General features: G+C 39.2%; 1 protein-coding gene across 8 annotated transcripts in view; it reads right to left on the reverse strand.

The window, feature by feature from the left end:
* Positions 1 to 22,844, reverse strand: part of LOC105690594 (glutamate receptor ionotropic, kainate 2) — a 150,419-nt gene that overhangs the window by 5,354 nt on the left and 122,221 nt on the right. For 7 of the 8 annotated variants that reach the window (XM_048656459.1, XM_048656455.1, XM_048656456.1 and 4 more), the window contains 7 exons: positions 11,337 to 11,478; positions 8,700 to 8,867; positions 3,847 to 3,867; positions 2,867 to 3,019; positions 2,523 to 2,744; positions 1,342 to 1,633; positions 1,112 to 1,250 (listed from right to left, as the gene is read on the reverse strand). In XM_048656459.1, the coding sequence (XP_048512416.1) occupies positions 1,112 to 1,250; positions 1,342 to 1,633; positions 2,523 to 2,744; positions 2,867 to 3,019; positions 3,847 to 3,867; positions 8,700 to 8,867; positions 11,337 to 11,478 (1,137 nt within the window). Of the gene's footprint in view, positions 1 to 792; positions 931 to 1,111; positions 1,251 to 1,341; positions 1,634 to 2,522; positions 2,745 to 2,866; positions 3,020 to 3,846; positions 3,868 to 8,699; positions 8,868 to 11,336; positions 11,479 to 22,844 lie in introns of all 8 variants that reach the window. The other variant, XM_012408525.4, reaches the window with a different exon arrangement.

Raw genomic sequence — 22,844 nt, forward strand, 5'->3', positions numbered from 1 at the left:
CGAACATCGAATCAATCGGTAGAAAAGATTAAACCGCGCAACAAAAATGGTCGCGCTTTGTCAAGATCGTCTGGATTTTAATCAGATATTCACCGTTGAAAAAGGGAATTTCTAAATTCGACAAAAAATTACAGCCGACGTCGATATCGTGCGCACACTAGGTATATGCCCGTAATTCCCATCGGGGATCCGATGCACTATCGATCAACGTCAAAGCAATGGGACAGGTGTAGAGCCGTCGTTTGAATCACTTTATAACTTTTTCTATCCATATCCTCGCACGTCAGCAAACGCAAAAAAGTTCGCCCCATTGATTCTCAAATATAACGAGTCGGCCCGTATCTGATTCACGACGAACTTGTGAAATTGAGCGATCACGCACCGCACAGTCCAAGCTAACCACCATCCTAATTGTATTTTATCCTGCAACTGACCTACTAACTTGAAGCTGGAAATTAAAAGAAGAAAGGAAGGAAGGAAGGAAGGAAGTCGTTTATAAACTCTGTTGTTGTTGGAATAATTTCCACAATTATAAAAACCGTCGTTTTATAAAATACTTTCCGTTGACGTGCATTTCTGCCTAGAAGCACCTGCACCCCGTTTATTCGAAAACTAGAATGGTTCGTATCGGACGTTGTAAATTTGGTGTGAACGGGAAATATTACAAGGAATTTTCATTTCGGGTATCAATAAGATAATATATCGAAGGAAGGATCTTAACACAATACCAAAAATAATCGAAAAACTAGGCATATCGAATGCAGTGCAGGGTGGACACTTGGGTCGGCTTACTTGGGCAGGATGTCACAACCCTGACGCATCAGGGACCCAATCGCAAACCACAAACAGTTGAGCAGCTTGAAACGATTCTCGAGGTGATCCGGATTGGCGTTGCAAGGGTGCGGATTGTACCATTCGTATGGTGTGAATCTAAACCAATTAACTCCGACAATTAATAATGATAATATTGTTCGACAAAAATCCCTCCGTTTCCGACGTCTCGATCTCTTTCTTCCGGACGTCAAAGCTATCTTATCATTCTACCATAATTACAAAACTATAACAACGATAAACGATCGTATGATAAATTTAGGGTAACCAGAAGACTTGCCTCGCCAATATGAAGAGCAGAACTGACACCCCGAGATACGCGGTTGCCATGTAGATCCAAACGTCGAGACTCAGAGGACTCAGGAAGGAAAACAAATTCGGTGGTTGTTTTATCGGTTTCCGGTACAAAATGCTGATACCTGTAACGATAAGAGTCGTGTAACAGCGCAACGAACTGGATGACCGAAGAGCGAAAGAAAAATAAAAAGAGAAACAATCATTGTATCTTACCAAGGTTCATGAAGGGCATGGTAAAATCAACGGCTTGTTCGCGATCGTAAGTTATGGTTAAATCCGCTATGGCCAGGTCCGCTTTTTGGTCTAAAAGCTCCTTCATCATTCCGTCCCATTCCTTGGTCTCCCTATTCAACGAACCGTAACGTCCGTCAGGAACCAGTCTGAATGTGTAATTGAAACCAAGTATCCTGGATATCTCGTGTATCAGATCGATACCGTATCCTTCGAATTGTGCATTTCCCGACAATTTTTCACTGGAATCTTTTCTCATGCAGTACGGCGAACTCTGCGGGAAATATAAAAATAAAAATAAAAATAAAAATCAAGTCAATCGCGGTTCGAATTCGTCGTAATAAAAAATTTTCATCGTATCGAACTAGCCAATAAATATAGTCCGATCGCTTCAATGAGGGAATCGTAAAAAAACCCTCACATAATTTTATAAAAGTTATAAAAAGTTTTCCTGGATTATTATAATAGTAATTTATACGGTATAACCAAATAAAGAAAAATTTACAGAAAATTAAAGTTGACACCGCTATACTTCTGGTTATGAATATAATGAGAAACTTGCTCAGCTAGTTAGGTAGGAATGAAGTAATGAATAAAACTTGAACCAAATGAGACCTACTATAGGTTATATGGGGTATTCCATAGAAAGAAAGAGTCGCAGTTTCTTCTGTTCGCGATATTATATAATGCCATAACTGTAAAGGGTATATAAAAGTTTGTTTTTTTTTCTTATTTTCTTAAATTTTTTTTTTTCCTCGTCCTATTCTTTTTTTTTTTATGAGATGCTGAAAGTGCCGTTAAAAAACTTTTTAGTTTATTCAAAAACTTTTGAGTAGTTCATATACATTCAAGTACGTTATACGCGGGAACTCCTACAATTAGTAGGGGACTAAGCCCGGTGCAGTATGAGAAAATGGATTCGGCGAGGATATAGGTAAGTGAGTATACACATGTATATATATATATGTTTCTCGAATTACATAATTATATGGAATATTATATCCTTTCTGAAATTTGGCTAGCAATTAATTAGCGATGGTTTCCCTCCCGTTTGTTAGCTCGCTGCTGGTTGAATAATCAACGAAATCGTTGAATTCCATTAGATAAATTAATCGCGTCTAGTAACTCGAGTAGATAGCGGGAGAGGTGTATTTAAGGCTTACCAATATCGTCGTCACGATGAAAGTTTTATTCTGTAAACTTTCAACGATCTGCGTATAAACGTCGCCGTATGTTCGCGTGAAATTGACACCCTCGGTGCTGTTCCAGGTGCCGATTTTCTTCAAACCCTCTTTACTGTTCAATTCGACGATGTCCAAAACGAAATCGGACCTGAAACCTTGATGGTCAAATTTTATCACTCCGGTCAGACCGCGCATCTCGACCTGCGGGCGAAAAAATTCGAACATAAATTTATCCCGCGGTTTGAAGTGTGAAAAAAGTTTTTCTTCGCATTTTTTGCTTCATTTCTTTTGTTTGTTTGTTTTTTTTTTTCTTCTATACTTACGATCTTCATGTAATTTATCAGGGAATACCCGTGAGGCCACGTATCGACGGATTCGCAGGATAGTGGCTTGATGTCGATTTGTTGCGACGTGTCAAGGTCGTGGAGAGCTTTTGCAAACAGATGAACGGCGTCGTACATCAGAGCGGTTTCCGTCTAAGGGATAACCAATGGAGTGTTAAATATCAATTTTTTTTCCGATGAAAAATCAAGGGGAAGAACTAGAACGGCGAAAACAAAGACGCGGAATAAATTGAGCCGGTTGATTTTCAATCGCGGGACGAGCATCGCGCGCTCTTTCAAGTCGGAAAAGCGAGGAGGAAGTCCGGATGAAAGTTAGTTTCTAAAAGAAAAAGAAAAAAAAAAAAGAAAAAAAATTAAAATGAAATGAAAGAAAAAAAAAGAAGCCAGGTAACTTTACCCCGAATAATAAAGTTTTATCCCTCTAGTTTTCCGGCTAGACGTATATTAAACCTTTTTATGATCCGTGCGGCCTAAATTTTCATCCGCCAAAGTAAATCCCACCGACCAAAGCGGTGGGCGCAGTCTTCCGTCGCGCTGTACTTGTACCCACCTTTTCATAAAAGGCCTATTTTTACGATCTCAAGTATTATTCTCCGACGTCTACGCGACGCAAAAAAAAAAAAAATGGGGAAACAAATCAAATCGCGTTACAGATCGTATAACTGTAGCTACATTGATTGCATGGATGATAAGAGCCTGTCTACTGCAGGCAGATTTTATTTATAAATTTTTTCCCTCCTTTTTATATAAAACTCATAAATTAAAATGATAAAATTCTTTAGCCCCTTGTGTTATACCTATACGTATATGGCGGTAGTGCATGCAAAATATGCTGCGCTCGAGAACTCCAACCCTGAAGTACAACCGGAGTGGTTTTCAAGTGGCTTTTGTTTTTCGAACTTGTTATCATTGTAATATTATTATTATATCGTTGAGAGCGTGTCTTTTCAATTTCTTACCTTTATAAAGGTGAGGTTGTCCTGCAGAATCAGCGAGAACGAATGATATAGATTGCGTGAAACACAAAAAGATTACAGATAATTAATTCGTAAATTCATGATTCGGGTACAACGATTTATAGCCCAGTTTTTATCATCTATTTCCGGTACATATGAAGAGAAAAATTAGTTCTCGGTCGCTCGAAATATACGAAATTTCGGAATAAAGAAAAAACGTCCCTCGCGCTAGAAGGTGTTTAGAAAATTGCTCGGTTGAGTTTCTCGATTCAATTTTATAGTAAACCGGCCCATGCCATGACTAGCAGAATAACTACGAGGATATATCATTCCATGGTGCATTGCACATAAATATCCCTATGTAGTTTAATATGGTCCGTACATACGTACGTACATATGTAGTATATATCGTATTATAATAGTCAAGTTGAATTTCAGGACTTTGATACATAATGCTAATACAATTTCAAAGTGCGCCCGAGCGGTTAAAGGCGGCTCTACTCGAATTCTAGCTCCTAGCTCAGTCCCATTTGACCTATACAACTCCCGTATCCTTCTCCTCTTCTTCTCTTATCCCTTCGCAGGATTTCCAAGCTAGATGTAAGCTATATAGATCAAGCTATACGTACGGTATTACGATGCCACTCCGTTACTTTATACCCCAAGATAATACGCTCGTCAGAAGTTTCCAGATTCCAACTGCACCCACACACCGAACCAACGTGATCATTTCGAAAGTAACGAAATTTTTTGCCTCCGACTTATTCCCATTTTGTTCGGAACAAAATTTTCAAACAACGCCTAGTTTCGAAACGAATCGAACGATGAAATTAAATCAGTGTTTCGGCACGGGCGAACTGTTTAAATTATCGACACAGGTTAATACGGGTGTAGGTGAAAAGCTCCGGCTGTATCAAGTGTTTTGCAATATCGCGTAATTAATTGTGCACGATAATCCTACACACTGCGATTTAGGCTTGAAGCGGGCACGGTACGTGGTGTCTAATTCGCCCGGGCTTTTGTGGGTGCCGTTAAAACTGACGAGGTGCTCACGAGCTGTGAGAATTTCCTTTGGTGTTAACGTAGAATTCAGGTGGTGTATATGTTGGTATATACACGTGTATGTACACAGGTGTAAACCGATCGTGCATTCGGGGAGTTTACCTGTCTACTCTGGCTAACGGGATTATGTTCACCCCATTACATCTTAGAATATAGCAAAAGACAGAAACAGGAATCTCCCCGCTATTTCCTAATTCGTATATACCGTATACCTATAGGTACACACGGCTATGTACGCGTACATATGTAAGGGAGATTCTTCCCGCAGTTTCACGAATTGCTTCGTTTTGGTCCTAATTATTCCTCCCTTGCTATACGTTTCACGCGAAAAGAGGGTTAACCTTTTCAACGAAGCAGCAAGGGTAGGTGAGCCATGACGTGACACAGAAATTAGAAGAGAAGAGAACCGCACGCCATGGCCCATTCTGAAATTTTGCGAAATCAGTAAAATCAGAAAAAAGAAATCCACGAAAATCCTCGATGAAAAGTACATCCGCGATCTGAAACCGGCGTCAACAAAGAAAAAAACAAAAAAAAAAAATGTAGAACTAAAACAGAAACAAGAACAAATATACTCGCGTATAATATGTACAAAACTTTTTGACCAGCTGACCCGAAATGTCCGCCGATATACCTCGACGCGTATATCGATGACGAGTAAAACCGTGCAGCGTTGAGAAAAGTAAAGAAAAAGCTCGTGGGTGTAAGAGGAAAAAAGAAGCGAAGAGAGCCGAGATGAGAGGAGAAAAGCTCGGTTCAAAAGTTGCCCAGATGGTGCGCCCGCCCGTATAACCCGTGAGTTCTGCGTAAAGAAAAAGAAAAGAAAGCGCCATTTTTTTCTAACTTTGTTGATCACTTTTCGGTGGTCCCGCACACATGCGACGGATGTTATTCACTTATTGCTTTTGCAAGCTACTAGGACGATCATCGCTTCTTCGTCTTTCGTTCTCATGTAATAATTTTTCTCATTCGTTTTCGTCCGTTGAAATTGTTTGTACGTGCGATTGAAAAATTTCTCGAAATTATCACAGGTGCAGGTATTGCCATGGTAGTGGATGTGTTTTATGTGCTTTCCATTTATTTCGGCTCGTATATAACTCCGAATTGAAGGGGGTGTGCGAAATCCATGTATCGGTGGCGAGGCACGTGCACTTATGTAACTGTACAGAAGCTATGTGTTTCATTTATTACTCCACATAAGGTAAAATGCGAAACAACTCTTCCGGAACAGTTAACAAATACTAAATTTCATGGATTATCATACGTTGAAACAAGCTCTTGGTATACCTGCTACACTTTATCTAACGATGTACATAAATATACACACCTATGTATTATAGGTTGAAATTCGGAAATTAAGCACATCAATCCATCGACTGTACATATACACCTGTGTATGTATATTATGCTGCAATAAATATACAGTGCATCGAATAACGATTTCTTTCTTTTTTTTTTTCGATCTCCATATCAATTTCAATTCCATTCACGTACCCGGACTTTAAAGTTTGAAAAATGAAGCAAATAGCCAAAAATATAAAAAAAAAAAACGTCCAAACTAATGTACTATAGGCAAAACGGGCAAAATACAATTATTACCGATGAAAATTTTGTATGTACGTTATTATGTTATTACATAGATATATATTCATATATATATGGAGGTATCTATTTATACGGGTATTACGTGCTCGTTCACCCTTTTCCACTGCCTTGAAAAGTGATTAACCGTATATCGGCTTATTCGTATATTTCCTGCGCTGGAGATGGGCATGTATTGGGACGATATTCCATGTATCGGTACGAATATCGCCGTACCAATACGTACGCGAAATTGTGGGATGGGTACGAATACTAATCTACCGTTCGTTTAAACACAGGTCGACCTTTCACACGCCCATGCATACTTCACGCCTATCTATATAGATATAAATGTAATAAGGTAGCATCTACGTACACATTTGCGAGTTTCGATCATGCTCCGGTGTATGTACATACCTATATACCCATATAACTTGGTAACCCTGCAGATAACGATCGCAGGAAGGATGTGCTTTCCTGATGATCGAGGCCAGCGAGTGCTCAAACTGCATTGGCAATTTCCCGTACCGTGCATATAACTTCATCGGACTATTGCTCTTTTTTCATTGACAATTCCATTTTTTTTTTTTTTTTGAAATGTAAAGTCATTTCGATCGAGTCTAGATTTTGGATTTTTATTCCTAAAAGAGGGATAGTGAAATTGTCTCGATTCTGCATACTACCTATCCAAAAACAATGTGATTTTGAATATGCAAAAAAAAAAAATAACAAAGTTGTGTGGTTAAGATCAGATGGGGTGAAATTGGTCCCATTACACCGAGTGTTGGTATGCAAAAAGCGAGAAGTCGAAATTTCGGCCGGGTTTTTGGTAGTTTTGCAAGAAAATAAATAAATAATTGTTGAAATTTGGAGCAAGTGTGATGGGATTTGGCGAGTTTTGTGGGTTTAATTTTTTTTTTTTTTTGGTTTTCCAAAACGACCAAAAATCCAGTTTGATAGGTGTACGGACGGGCGAACACATATGAAAGAGTAAATTGGAATTCCGGCGAGTTTTTGAATGGGTAATATCCAATTATCATGCTTTTTCAATCTACTGCAACACGAATGGGGTTTCTTCTATATCGGATAATATGGGTACATAGATATGTATATAGGATTTGTATATATACTGGAAATGGATATCTTCAATAAACCCACGAAGTAGGTCGATTCGTGATCTCAACTGCATCAATTTTCAGGCAATATATTTGTTGTACATTAACGAAGAACCGAAGATCGCGTTTCAATTAAACAATCATAACGATCTGAAATGTAAGAAGATCGCGAAAAATTGAAAAAAATATGAAGAAGGTGAAGAGAATTAGGTACATATATAAATTTTTTTTAATATTCATAGTAATAAGAGAAAATCTCGCGGTTTTAAATTCAAAATTCAAACTCAAATTTCCGATGTTTAATTTGACGATTACATGGGTATGTACGTATACACGTATACCCGTACACATATATATATAGCTTTTCCGCTTGCGCGAATATTGAAAGCAATTTCCGAATACATATATATACATCTACAGATATATACCAGCTGGCGTACCGACTATGTGGCCATAACCATGTACACGTGTACACGTACATGCACGACCATGTACCGATTTTATACATGGCTATGTAAATGTACATGTGCGTAGATGGATCCGCATTCATATGGGTTGGAGAGAGCTGCTCTGGTTAATTTGGAGCTTGCACCAAGCGCAGAAATAGGTATACCCGCGAAATACATTTCTACAAATTTTACACTGCATCCAATGTGTGCACGAATATATGTATGGATACGTTTGCCGTGGATGAGAACATATTCGCACGCGGAATTGCGAGCTCCAGTCTTTCAATGAAAGTAAGGAAAATTTTCGATGCATATTGTATACTTGTTCTCGCACCGTGTGTGCTTTTCGAATATACCATAATAACGCGCGGAATGTTCGTATTCGAATACATTCTTTCATAAATGGAAAGTAATCCTGACGCCCCCCCCAAGTTCTTCTTCGCCTTTCGCCTTCCGTTTTTTCACGCCGATTTTTAAAACTTATTCGAAACCGGCCGGAGATTTTCCGAGTCGGTAAAAGCTTCGTATCGAATTTGTCATTTTTCTTTTTCTCCGTCCGCTCGCAGGACACATTAGGCATCACAAGGACGAGCGATCGAAGGGCCGGATTTGCCTTATGGTAAAACGAACCTCGGCCATTATATTTTACCTTGTTAGTGTTTTGACCCATGTCCAGTTTTCTGCCGTAACGTTGTTCTCCGTATATCCAATCACGGACCACCCTCTGAAGCTCTGGCTTTTCTGGATCAACCAATCGGAAGGCAGTAATATTGGTACCGCCATACTTGAATTCTTCCAGGTCAACGCTGTGCAGGTCCTGCAAAAATATATGTACATATACCGATGTAATAAAAGTATATAAATATACATATATATATATATATACATCGTTTCACTTTATGAATACGCTTCCATGAACTTATTATCAGAGAAATGAGACATAGATGGAATCTAGAATAAAAATAGAAATAGGTGTAACGAGCATCTTCCTTTACGAAGTAAAAGAATTACACGAATGTGATAACGGGTCAAAGAATATGAAATTGTGCGAACGGGAGATTAGGAAAAGGACATCGCATCGCAGGGCTGAAGCTGATTGATTTTATAAATCGATTTCTTGCACGACAGTTTTTCTTATTTCTCAAGCATCTGATTCTAGGAAATCTTGTTTCTAAAATTGCGTTGTCTCGGACGAAGGGGATAAAAAAGCTGTGTGATCGCGTTGATGGAAAAATCTTCAGATACATCGTCCCGGGTTTCAACGCTCCGAGATCGAGTATAGGTAAGTAAAAAAAATACACGGAATAGTTGTTGAGTCAACAAGAGCACGGGTTTTTCCCTTACATTGCGGAAGTGCGCTCCGGGATCTTTACTAACGTTAAAAATAACAAATGAAGAAGATTTGATTCGGCGGGAAATCGTTGTTTTCAGATCTTCTCTCGCACCACTTTTCTACGGGGGAGGAACTTCGCGTGAACGTGAACGTAAATAATGAGAAAACGGCGGATGTTTCCAGGCTATCCGGTCAGCCCTATCTGGAAAGAAAAAAAAACAAATTTCCTCCCCGTCTAAATTACACGTATCGCATACGCCCGATTCATCCGCTCTTCGTGAATAGAAAGAAATAAAAAAAAAGTAAAACTATATTCTTGCAAAAAGTCTTCAGATTTTCACTCGCAGAAAATTATAATGAAACCGTAGCGTACGTTCGCTAGCTACATTTTCAAGTGACAGAAAAAAGCTCGGCTCGTGAGTTCTCGGCAGTGGTGATTTCTGGTTATAGTTGAAAGAAAATTTCATCAACTCGACTTGTTTCGGATTTTTATCGCGTTACACTTTAAAATTAAATGTTGTATCCTTTGACAGCGCGGAGTCGTCCGGTGGAGTGCAGTTTCGGTTTTCTTTATACGTTAACTTAAATGCCAAGTTGATGGATGTACGCAATCGGTTTTCCGGGCGTCGCGACGTCTCAACTAAAATTCTAAGCTGTTCCGAAAGCTTACGTGTCTCGGCCTTATTCTTTTACTTCTTATATACACCCTTATATAACTTTGGCGTCTCAGCGTCGACTTCTCCGTCGTAGAATTACAAAACAGACTGTGACTTATGTATATATAATATACATATACTTGATACATATATACATATACATAGCTACTTTTATACACGTATATTATTCCACCCACTTCGCTTCACTGGTCGTTGCACCAACGTGTGCCATTTACCCCTTTATTTCTACTGGTTAGAATTCTCCGCGTCGCTGAGTTTTTCCGCAGCTGCGTATACCCGCCCAAAAAGACCTTTGTACAAACACACATCTTCGTCCCGCGTATATTGTTTATATATATATATATACATGCAATGGTGTATCTACGTATAAATATGGAAAACTGTGCAAAAATTTTTCATCCATTTATACGACTTTGGACTATTTTTATTTGTTTTTCTTTATTATTTATAACGAACGAAGAAAGAAGGAAAAGAAAATTCTCGCGCGCGTCAAGAAGACGGAGTATTTTTTCTCCACTACAACAAAACGATCCTATATCGTTGTAAAATTTGACTTTAGATTATAGAAATAATATTAGATCTATTAAAATGTAAATGAAATCGTCTTGAAATCCGTGTATACATTTGCGTAGATAACATCGGTAATTGGTTTTTGGTTCGACTACAATCTACCGGCTCGGTGATTTCTACGTACCTATTGTGGACTATGTACTACATTTAATTACGTCGCACCTCGGTCGACTTGAACCGGACAAAACAAGAGGGAAATAATTATTTGTTCCCTTGATGTCGAAGGACCCTTTGCTCCTCTTCGCGCCTCGTTTATTTTCTAATATATGTGCGCGTGGTAGGTACATACCTATACATTATGTATCACGTATACACAGATAAATACGAACTCTCGATGCTCAAGGCCTCGGCTGGGTTATAATTATGCATGAAAATTAGGTAATAATTTCATTAGTCTCTCCGTTATTCTCACCCTTTGCACCGATCTTAATTCTCCGAAGGTTATACTCGTTAGCCGGCTGCAGGCGCTATACGGTCAATAATAATTAATCATTGCGTTGAAACATAACCATCTAATAAAATTCAAGAGCTGCAACACTCTTTATAGTTATGTACTTATGGGGGGGGGGGCTCTACCACCAGCAGCTGCGATGTTTTTCCAACGCGTGAAAATTGGGGCGGGGAACAAACAGATGTTCAATTCCCAGCGTACGTACAGACGTACATATGTACGATACATAGGTACATACTTTATTTAAGAACTCACCAAGGAGGTGATGAGGTAGCTGTGGTAATCGCTCATCATTCCAATTTGCTGTGCTTGTTTTAATACTTCGTAAATCCTCTCCGTAGAACAATCCAGCACGATGTGAGACTCGGCTGAATTTTTTATCTGCTTCAGCAACGGTCTGAAACATATTTTTCAAATTTACAACGTTAGCGAATTAATCTCATCTTTGTTGAATAGAAAATCTGGAAAAAAAAGTAAGAAGAAATATCAGAATTCGACGTGTGAGGTAAAAGTATTTTTGGAACGGTCGGATTTCCCGATAAGATTAAAAAGCTTTCGACGTATTCTTTGTATGAGTTTCACCAAATACTGTACTTGTTACGTACATATGGTGCGGTAATGATAATTAGTTATTATAAGTAATAAGTTAGAACGAAGGGTTTTAGGGGGATCGAAATAATTACCGTGGAATTTCCAACCTACGCAGTTTTGTTAAGTAGAGTAAGAGCGAAACAGAGAAAGAGAGAGAGAGCGAGAGAGCGAGAGAGTGAGAAAGAGAAAGAGTAAAGTTCGTTAAAATGAATTTAGACGCGCTTAACTCGGTGCCATTTTCTCTAAGGGAAGAGGAAACAGGAGGAACGGATGAACGTTGGGACATTCTTGAGGTCCCGCGGGTGCGTAGACCGTGAATTAATCGTCTTCTCTAGCAATCCCTTTCGTACGTAGAAGTTAGAAGGATGGTTAACGCGCTATAACTTTGTCCGTTTTATGTGGAATTAAAGCTCGCATTTTGGATCATTAATCGCCTCTTTAGTTTTCAAAAATCACGTCGTTCTTCACTTTCACGCAAATCTTCACGAGAATAATTATCGACAACGCGCCAACGAAAGTATATCGAGGATCAAAATAAATTTGAAAATGATGCGGACGAAAAATAGCGGGCCATTCCGATAGATTTTTATTTCTCGTCTGTGAAAAATACAAAATTACTGCAACATGATATCCCGCGACAACCAGATGAGCCCCGCACAGACAAAATATTGCCGACTCCGGTTGTTCATCTTGTTATTTTTTGAATATTTTTTTTCTTTCATCTTCTATTCGTACCATGGCAGAATTCTTCATTAAACTAATGTAGTACGCTAACAATAAGTTAAATATTGCCGTTCCATTAGCCGTGAAAAATTTTCGAACGAACGATCGTGTGTTGCACTTTTGTTCAATGGAACAAGAAAAGCCTGCGGCGTTATATCCAGATTAATGGGACACACATCGAAAAACTTCCCGTATCCAACATCCGACCTGCGAAGTAATTCGCAAGCCAATATCGACGCCATTTCCATTCGTTCATTTTTTTTAACATCTGCTCGACAAATTAACGCCTCTCACCTTTGAACATCCATTTCGAAAATTCTTCGCACAGATATTATTCATTACTCGTTCGCCAGTTCGTTTTTCACGTTTATTTTTATACTCGGAACACCGAAAGCTTTGGGCAAAGAAACATGCAAATCTGAGATATTTTTCGGACTGGTTCAGCGATCATATAATTGCAACGTCAGAGTCCCGATACCCCTTAGGGATAATTCACGGTGTTTGCTCCGGGTAATCAACTCCTAGATTGGTAAATGGACAAGCGAAGCTGCAGAGTGGACATTGGACGATCGATACATCCTGTGCTATATATTGTGTGAATTGTAGTCGCGGATATCCAGCTAGAGAATACACAAACCTACGACCAACTGTACCTCCACAATTATGTAGTTATTGACAAAATGGAGATCGTAGTCTGGCCGTTACACACGTATAGTACCCAGCAGATGATCTGTACTCGCAATGGTCTGAACTTATCGCGTCGGAAACGGACGTTTTGTGTCCAGTCGATTGTCGTTCGGATGTCCGAGTTTTCTATTGTTTATCCGATGAAATGATAAAGCGCATCCGTGTCTATTCTTTACTGGAGAGATGGGGCGACTTCGCGCTGTTGCACAGTGAGAATCGAGCGAGGTGAACTTTTTTTTTCCCCTTTTCCCCCCGGAGTGAATTCGTCGAGAAAAAACACTCGGGATTGAAAATGGAAGAGGAAATATTTCATTCTATTTCTCGATTCTCGCGATCGGTAGTGTTCCGCGTTTCAGATCCTCTGACTCACTCTTACCGACCCACTCGTCTCTTCGGATTATTCGGGAAATTTGATACATATGTACCGCACGTATATGTATAAATACTCATTCGATCGAATGAAAACGAATTCTTGGGTCCAGCTCCACTCGGGCATTACGTCGACCAAATCAAAAACCAGAGAGAAAGTCGAAAGAAAAAAACAGTAATGAAATGCTCATCGAACATTTCCTTCGGGAATTCCTCCGCCGCTTATACATAATATCCTATAGGGAGTTTCATGGCGATTCAATAACGCAGTATCAGATATCGGAGTGAACCATATCCGCATTCAATCGACGATTTTTTTCTGGTCTGGATATGTTTTTTTTTTCAATATCGAGATCGGAACATGGTTGTTTTTGATTTTTTATCAGGAAGACGTCCAGCGTCGGATTACCGTTGACAAATCCTTTGACTTTTTGTTACCATAATGAGATCATTTTTAAGCTGTTAACTTGAATCTGATAAGTGTGAAAGCTTGGCGTTTTTTTTTTTGGCTCGACAATCTTCGATTTCATGATAAATCGTAGCATTGGACTGACGTATTTGAAAAATTGCATATTGACCTGTCTGCCAATCAGCAAACGAATAAAGCACAATTCACTCATCTCGCAAGGTCCAATCAGCCCACAAGCAAAATGCAACGGCACCAATCGGCACACGCTCATTTCGCTGTACGAATTTGGAAAAACGAAGCTCATCTCGTATTTCGAGTTTCGATTGGTCATCAAATTTTTAGAATAGGAAAAACGTGCTTGCTACTGCATTTCGCAGGAGCTTTGTGAAGTCCTTTTTCGTCCTCATACATTATTATATTATCCTGGATTCCATATAGACCTCCTAGTGAAACAAAATGGGGCTCGCAGAGGACAGATATTATCCTCTGACAAAAGTTTCTATGGGAACTGATCGTGGGAGAAATTGTAATGTGTATGCCATAACATGCGCCAACTATTCATCCGGTATAGTCTCTCGACAGTCCGTTTTCTCATAATCATCGTCGTCGTCATCGTCGTTATTACAAGTCAACCGCAACCCCGCAGTCTGGAGACGAGTCACTTTGACTCTCGCTAACTCAACGTCGCGTCTCCTTTGACCGTACAAGTTTGCAGACCCATCCGACTTCTGGAGTTCTGATACACGTATTCACCAACAGGTACATTTTATCTCATCTGACACGGTATAAAATCTACGGGGTGATCCGTCTTCATTCGGATGAACGAAACATTTTTTTTTTTCTTTCCCCCGCATTTGAAAATCCAATTCAAAGCTTTCGCGTGCCTTTCGATACAACCAGCGCGAGATGCATGAACTGTGCAATTGTGCGAAAGCGAAAATTTTTTTCTCCGCCCAAATTTGAGACTCACTTACGAACGAGGTGAGCGGACGATTCCGAGATACGAATGAATCAGAGGGGAGAAAAAATACGCGAGCTGAACGTTCCGGCTTATCGTTAAACGTGAAAATTCGTCTCGGTTGAAAATCATTATAAAGTAATACGCAAGTATTCAAAGCCTCGTATTTACGCCGGTTGATGTTTTCACGAGTTATTTCAACTTTGTTCATTTATTCCGTGAATTTATAATTTTTCACATCGTTTCGGGCGGGGGGGCTGCCGTGGCCGACACCGCATGTGCCGAAGCGTCAGAATTTATAAACGTTGTCAAGCACAACGTTCTTTGACGCGTCGCGTATCGCTCTCTGTTGCTACTACAGATTAGCACACGCACCCAAAATTTCAAGGACTTCAAAGGACTCGCTCCTTGATCCACTCGAGGACCGTGAGCAGCAGCCTCCGCTCGTCTCTTCATTCATATATTATTATCTTTTTTCTTGTTACGAAGATGGGGGCGGACAGTCGCTCCTGAAGTTATTTTTTATTTTTTTATTTCCCAAATCGTCGCAGGATAGAGTATAGAGATCTTCGAGAATGGGTGTTATGCATGATACGCGTTACTGTATATCTTTGCCGATAACATTTTCCACGGAACAAATTTTGTCGTTTCTTAAATTTTCATTCTTATGGTTACTTTTATTTTGTTTGTCACCCTACTTTTATCCTTCCCTTAGGACATTCGTGACATAGAATTGCGCGGTATCTTCTACCCACTAACAAAATCGCGAGTCGATATAATAACATACATTTTTCATACACTCACGTACACGCATGTAAGGATCTTGCACGGGATGAGAATTTTCTTTTTTCTTTTTTTCATGGAACTCTCAAAATTCTTTCCGTTTTTTCGTTTCCTCTCGCCATAAAAAATTGGCATCCTTAGAGGACGTACCGAATGTCTCGAGGCGATCTCACTCTCCTTTATTACACTGCGTTATCCTATATCCTTGATATTTTGAACTGGTACCTCGGTGGAAAAGCATCCTACATGATTTTTTATAACTTCGATCGACTTTGCCTGTTTGCTTCGGAAGCAAAGAAGAACGAAAAATGGGAAGGGGGAACAAAATTGTCGTACCACGTAAATACCACAAGAGGTTGATAAATTCTTGGCAAATTATTTCGTTGCTTCGTGAAAACGTTAGTCCTTTAAAAGTCGGAGGAAAAGAAATATATATAAAACTAACGTTTGGAAAACGAACTTCAGATCTCAAAGAAGAAGTAATAGGCTCTCGTGAGGTCTCTTCGAAAATCACTGCATCGAGGGAAAATAGGTGCGATGAATCGTATCTGGAGAATGTTATAATTCTGAAAAGAAAGAAAAAAAAAAGAAAAAGAAACAGGGCGATTGCGGATGTCCTTTGAAGGAATGGAAAGTAATTAACGTCCAGAAGTATTTGAAAAGGTGTCCCTTGCGAAGATCAAAGTTTAATTTCTTTGATGTGGTGAAAATTTTGAGATTCGTGTGCTCTTTTCCCCCGGTTTGATTTCCTCGGTATATCGGGCGGACGTCTGGTTTCAACCCTCCGATAATTTCGATGTATTGGAATGGCGGGAGAAAAAAATTGCGGGCGAAGAAGAAGGTAGCTGGAAATTGTCTTCGGTGAATTGAAATGCAGCTGCGGAATACAGAGTACAGTTGTTCGTCTTTGACGTGACATAGATGAACCGGACTGCATTGCCGACCTAACCGGCTATCTGCAACTCTCGCAGCTGACTTCTGACCGTTCTTGCAGTAGCTGAAGTAAGAAGCTCTCTTCTCTCTTCCCATTGGGAGATACGAAGCCATTGTCTTGAAACGTCGATCGAAACGAATGGACGTGGTTCTCTTGAATATTGGATTTTTCCATTTCCTTTCGTTTGATGAAATCCTGCAGTTGCTCTTCTCTCTATACCTATACTCCTAGTACTCCTAGGTATTCGTCCGACCATTGGTCGCCTCGGCGACGCCACAAAGGTCGCATTCCAACTCTGGATCAGATTACCGTCCGGCAATTCAACACGTTGTTAAAACTGAACCGATCGTCGCCTCGAATCGGCGGGCGATTTGTTATAAATTTTTTTTTCAGCTTCTCGATTTCATTTCATTCGCTTTATGATATTTGTCTTTCATCTCGATCGGGGCGATGAAAGGTCCGAGTACAAGTTCCGGACGGTATCCGCCCCGCGCGTACGTCGTCTATGTGTATTGTATGTACATATATTTCTATGACCGATAACCTCGTCAATTGTTCGTAGCAATTAATAATCCGCATGCGGATACATTACTAATCACGCAAATTGAAACTCAATGAACAATTTCGTCGATGGTTAGTCATCATGATCGTATAAACTACTCGACTGGCATACCGTGGTATATTAATACGCGGATAATACACTGGTCGAAATTGATTTTGGCTAATTGCATCCGAACGTATCATATAAGGTGTCCCACGTTAAACAAGATGTTCGATTATTCGAGAAACGTGTTTTCCGAAACCCACCCTGCCGCGCCTCCTCAAAATTGTGCGAGGACTCTGGTCTGATATTCTGAGGTAATAATTGAATCAGATCGGCGATCAAACTCTTCGTTTCGAATTGACGGTATACCCTGTACACATGAAAATGATATCGAACATCTGCTCGTTCCAAATTGTGCACCAGGAATTTTTGAACGTTAATTTTACCCCCCACAGCTGGGGGACTCCGTTTTATACAGAGAATTGAAATTTCCACTCAAATTTCTGCGCCTTCTTATAACATATTTTTCTTTTATTTCCCCCTAGTTCAGATTCGCATAGATGAGAAAAAAAGAACAAAATTAAAAATTTATAAAACACTCGCGCATTCGAATACTGGTAATCAATTTCGGCCGTAAACGTCTGATCGAAAGTTTCGAAACAAAATAGAAAAAATTAGAAAGTGCAAAACAAAATTAGGAAAATTAGCCGCTGGCGTAAAACAGAATTAACAATAATTATTCAGATAAAATATACATATATATATCTCTACCAGATCCAGACAGCGAGAGTTGCTGTGATAAATATTTATGTGTTAAAAAACTTCTCGTTTGTTATATTTACCGTATCGCACGATTCGCGCCCGGTTTTTTTTAAATCTCTTTTTTTTCGCTCCAGAATGTAAAGGAATAAAAGCACCGGAGTACGGCAGTGGGTATTACACGTCACGGAAAAATCCTCGGATTAATCCCATCGCTCTAACCGGATGACGAACCGCCGCGCCAAAGGAAACAGAAAACGAAAATGGCAACGAAAAAAATTGATATCGGAAGAAACAAAAAGCAGAAGGATAAAAAAGAAGAAAAAAACACGTTACGGGTGGATGATCCACGAATCGTGTAAATTACAAAGTCTCCGACTGGCTTTTTTACGTTCCAAATATAAACATCCGTCCCCAATCCCTAATGGAAAAATCATCTCCATCATAGGTCATGTAGGTATGAGTATAATACGTATGTATTATATATGAAATAATTTTTCTCTTTCGCGTTCGAAAGAGGCAAGGAAAAGAAAACTCGGAGGCAAGGAAAAGGGTCCGATTTGTCGCCTGTAAAATGACGAGGATAAAATATTCTCGTCAGAAAAAAAAAGAGAAAGAAAAAGTCGGAAAAAGGCGATCAGATCTTTCACGAAAAGATATCCTGAAACGAAACCATTTCGGAGGGGCGCCTACATGTATACGGTCTATAGAAACACATGGGGGGTCGTCACGTGATCCATGTAATTGCAAGGTATATGTGTAGTCGCTGTTGTACAGGATAATAAAATACAGAGCTAATTACTTCCTGTGAAAATATTCTTAACGATTACGCAGCGTCGTATTCGACTGTGGGATGATTACGTATCGTTTACAGTTAACTCTGAGAAATGCGACCCCATTCGCTGGTCCAACATACCAGAGTCCATTAGATTCTACGAGACCCTTTAGGAAAAACGTGGAACGAACGAACTGTGCGTATGTGCTTCCGTGAAACCGAAATCGTTTTGCACCCGATAAAATTTTACCCAACCCGCTTTATCAGTTCGAGATCGAAAAGAGAAAGAAAAATGAAAAACGAGAACAAAAATCAATTATACTCAAATTCACTACGGAAAACGTACACGAATTTTCACCGTTACGATAAGTGCTAAAAAATTACACGGGAAACGTTTCTTCCTTTTTTTTTTTTTTTTATATTCTTCGTCCCGTGTGAACATTTCGGGGAGACCGGATGCGCAATCGAATGCATATGAAACTTCAATTGAATGAGAGAAGCGATGCTCGAAACGGGTGCCACGTATTAAATTCCACGGGGATTATTTTTTCTTTCTTTCGTTTAGTTTTTCGTTTTTTTTTTTTTTTTCCACCACCGATTTCGACGTGTGACGCGACGAAATCGGAGACGTTCAATTTTTCGATTTTCATTTGGAAATCGAGTGACGTTCGTGTCGAATACGTAAGTGCAGCGGTGGTGCACATTGCGAAATCGCATCTTCGAATTTCCGATGAAATGAAAAGACGGGGGAGAGAAAAAAAAAAAAAAGGGAAAAAATGTAGGAGATTCGACTAGTTTTTATCACCGTGATAAAATAAATATTTCGGAGTTTGTGATGTACACGGAGAGTGGGGAAAGACTAATATTGAATGAAATTAATGAATCGACGAACCCCCGTGAGTTGTCGAGTGCAAGGAGATGGTAGAAGAAAAGAACTATGATAAGGATGGGAAATAAGCTATCAGAAAATCGTTAAAAAGAAATTGCTTCGACAATCAATATTACCCCACGAAGAAACCACCCAACGCGCGGCGTTTATTTTGTACTATACTGCACGTTCACGCGTGCTGCAATCACCTTTTTTCCATTCCCCCGAAAGAAAAAGTGAAGAAAGAATAAAACGGAATCTTACCGTAGCGCCGGTTCATTCATCTATGACGAAGAGTCTCGATGAATTGTACCGAGGCTTCTATATAAATTAATGTCTATTTATTACGGGGAGGCCCCATTCGATTTATACATTTTTTTTCTTTTTATTTTCATTTTGTTTTCACACTTGAAGATTGTGATTTCCTTTTTTTTTCTTGGGGTTCTTGTACTTTACTCTCCCGATAGGTACGTACGTCGATAACGTGATTGATGTACAGCAATTTTTATCTACAACTAGAAAATTTTTATGTATTTCCTCATTTTTTTTTTCTCATGAAATTACTTTGAAACTTTCTGTATTCGATGATAAGGATATTTCCTAGTTTTTTTTGCAAATTCTGATCAAGTCTACAATATACGTAATTTTGTATGTATTTATGTATAAATATAGGTATATTAATTCCGATAGGGTTTTGCAGAAGCTAATTTTTCATTATCTCCGTTCGAAAAATGAGGAAAGTAAAAGAAAAAGAAAATGAGGAGAGTAGATAAAATAGACGAACCTACATGGGAGAACGATAATTAGAAGAAGGAGAAAAAAAAAACAGTTTTCCGTTGTTTACGTTGGAGAGCCGTTTCCGAAATGTCTATACGTGCGAATCTTATACTGATTTTCGGCACAGACATAAAAAAGTAAGTCGTTTCGCTAGCTAGGCAACCATAAAGTAACTGAGAGTCGATAACTTCGGGTGATAAAACTACTCCGGCTGACGTCAGCTAGCTTGGCGTTAAGAAGACGTATAGTTGGGTAGATATACGCGAAAAATACGTATACCCTCATGTGTATGTACGTACCTACATGAATGGTGTCAAATGCAAGCAAGCCCACAAAGTTCGGCAATAATTACGAGCAGCCATTTTGAATGGGGCGGACGGAAAATCGAAAATACAAAAACCATTTTCCGAAGGTCAAAAATTGACGAAATATTCGTCGCGATTACGTGTCTTTTTTCACGTTTCCGAAAGAGAGACAAAAAACTGTGACTACGCAGTTGAATTGAAATACTTGAAAAAAATACCGGGTATCTTCTCGTTCTTTTTTGTTTCTCGTATTCAACAAGACCCGAAAAAGCGCTATTTAAGCATCGTCTATTTGAACAAGGTGACCTTGTTTGTTCAGCGAGGCAAAATTCCGTGAGCTGCATAAGGTGAATAAAATTTAGTATACGCGATATACAGAGCAGATGAGAGTGAAGAAATAAGAAGAAAGGAAAAAAGAAGGCAAGAAGGAGAATTAGGTGAAAAAGGAGGAAAATCCCTCCAGGTATAGAATATGCGTAGATGTAAAATAAGGGTGAATAAGGGGAATGAGTCCATTATCATAATTGAATAAAGTACCTGCTCTCGACTACTCCATGAGCGCATACATTGTATATATATACATATATTTACATATGCGTGTTACGTAATTTTGCGAGCATCAAAATTAGCAAAACATCCGGTTACCTATGCATATATATATATATATATTATATACCATACACACGTCTATATACTTTCGCTACGGCACGTTTAGCTAATTATATTCAACTACGGTACGTCAGGGAAAAACTTGCTTTGTTTCTTCTTCTCTTTTTTCAATTTTTTTTTCGTTTAACCACACTTATGCGGACATGCAACTGTGTGCTTGCGAACATGGTTACGTGCAAATTCGTTCGACTTGTATAATCAAAGGCGAAAGGAAAGGTACAAAAAAAAAGTAAGTGAAATATACACATCCATAGAGAAAGAGACAGAAAGAGGGGAGGAATAAAAAGGCGAGGGTTAAATGGGCCACGGTTTACCGAACGAGCTGTCGTCTAGGAAGTTGTAAGTAACAGGGGTGTAAGGGTGGAGGGGACGAAGGGTTCGCGTGTGTAGGAGACAATTTTTTATTCAGTTCGGTGGCGCCGCGACGCCATCATCGGGGGCGGGGGGGTCTAGGGGGTTCTGGTATCAAAGCCATGGTGGAGGGTACGGTGTGTTGCGGATAGCTAAGCAAGAAATAAGTGAAGAAAAGAGGCCGAAGTATAGGGGTGGAAATTTCAGGGGTGAGATGGGACAGGACGTGCGGAAAAGAAGAACGTGGATATATCGAGCTTGGGAGAAAGAGGGGGATGCGAAGGAAGAGAAAATAGAAGATTATGCAACGTTGTCGTGCCGTTCACGCCTTATTTCCCTAAACACCGTATCGTATAGTATAAGGCCAAGACTATCATCGCCAACACTAAAATTCCCGGGCACTCTCCTGCCGTTATATATACAGTGTGAAAATAAAAGGGAAAAGCAAAGAAGAAAAAGAAAGACGGAAACTAAACTCAACTAAACCAGAATAGGCAAACCACGTTCCACATTCAAATGAGATGACCTTTTTCAGAAATTTTTCCCGCTGGGACAAACCCGGATATATCACATTTTTCAAATGCTTGTACACGATTTCAGAAAAAAGGAAGTTCCTCTCGCACGACACATTCGTATGTGAATGGTAAATATTTTCTCACTATTATTTGTGGCGTCACTTTATATTTTTTTTACCTCTCCATGTTTAACTTTGGAAAATCAACCCCTAAAGTTCTTACGGAATCTATCAAGTCTTCTTTTTCTATCTGATCATGGGAGAGAAAAAATAAAAACGGAATTTGGAAAATTAAATGAGATTTGGGAATAGTTATTGTCGTTTTTGGATTTTCAAATTTTCGGATGTATATTGCTATGATCAGTCGACGGGATAATCCTAATCGTTTTAAAACGACCCATGGCGGTAAATAAGATAAGAGCTGCGTTTACGGTATATTTTATAAAGATCTTTCAAACAGACCATAAAAACTTTTTCAAACTGTAATAAAGATATCCACGGATTTTGAGATAGGGCCGAATAAAAATGGCCACCTGTTATCCGAAAAAAATATATTTTCAACCTAATCCAACAGGGAAAAATACAAACGAAAAAATTCAATAACTAGGGGAATCTTTTTCACTTTGAAATTTCGTCATATAACGCACAGTTTGCGGAATTTTTCATACCGCTATTGATGTACATAGTATACAAAAATGTAAGAAATGAGGGAGAAAGTATTACAGTGAAATTCGCGTATTTCTATTT

The sequence above is a fragment of the Athalia rosae genome, chromosome 6 (assembly GCF_917208135.1).
Source record: "Athalia rosae chromosome 6, iyAthRosa1.1, whole genome shotgun sequence".
Taxonomy (NCBI): domain Eukaryota; kingdom Metazoa; phylum Arthropoda; class Insecta; order Hymenoptera; family Athaliidae; genus Athalia; species Athalia rosae.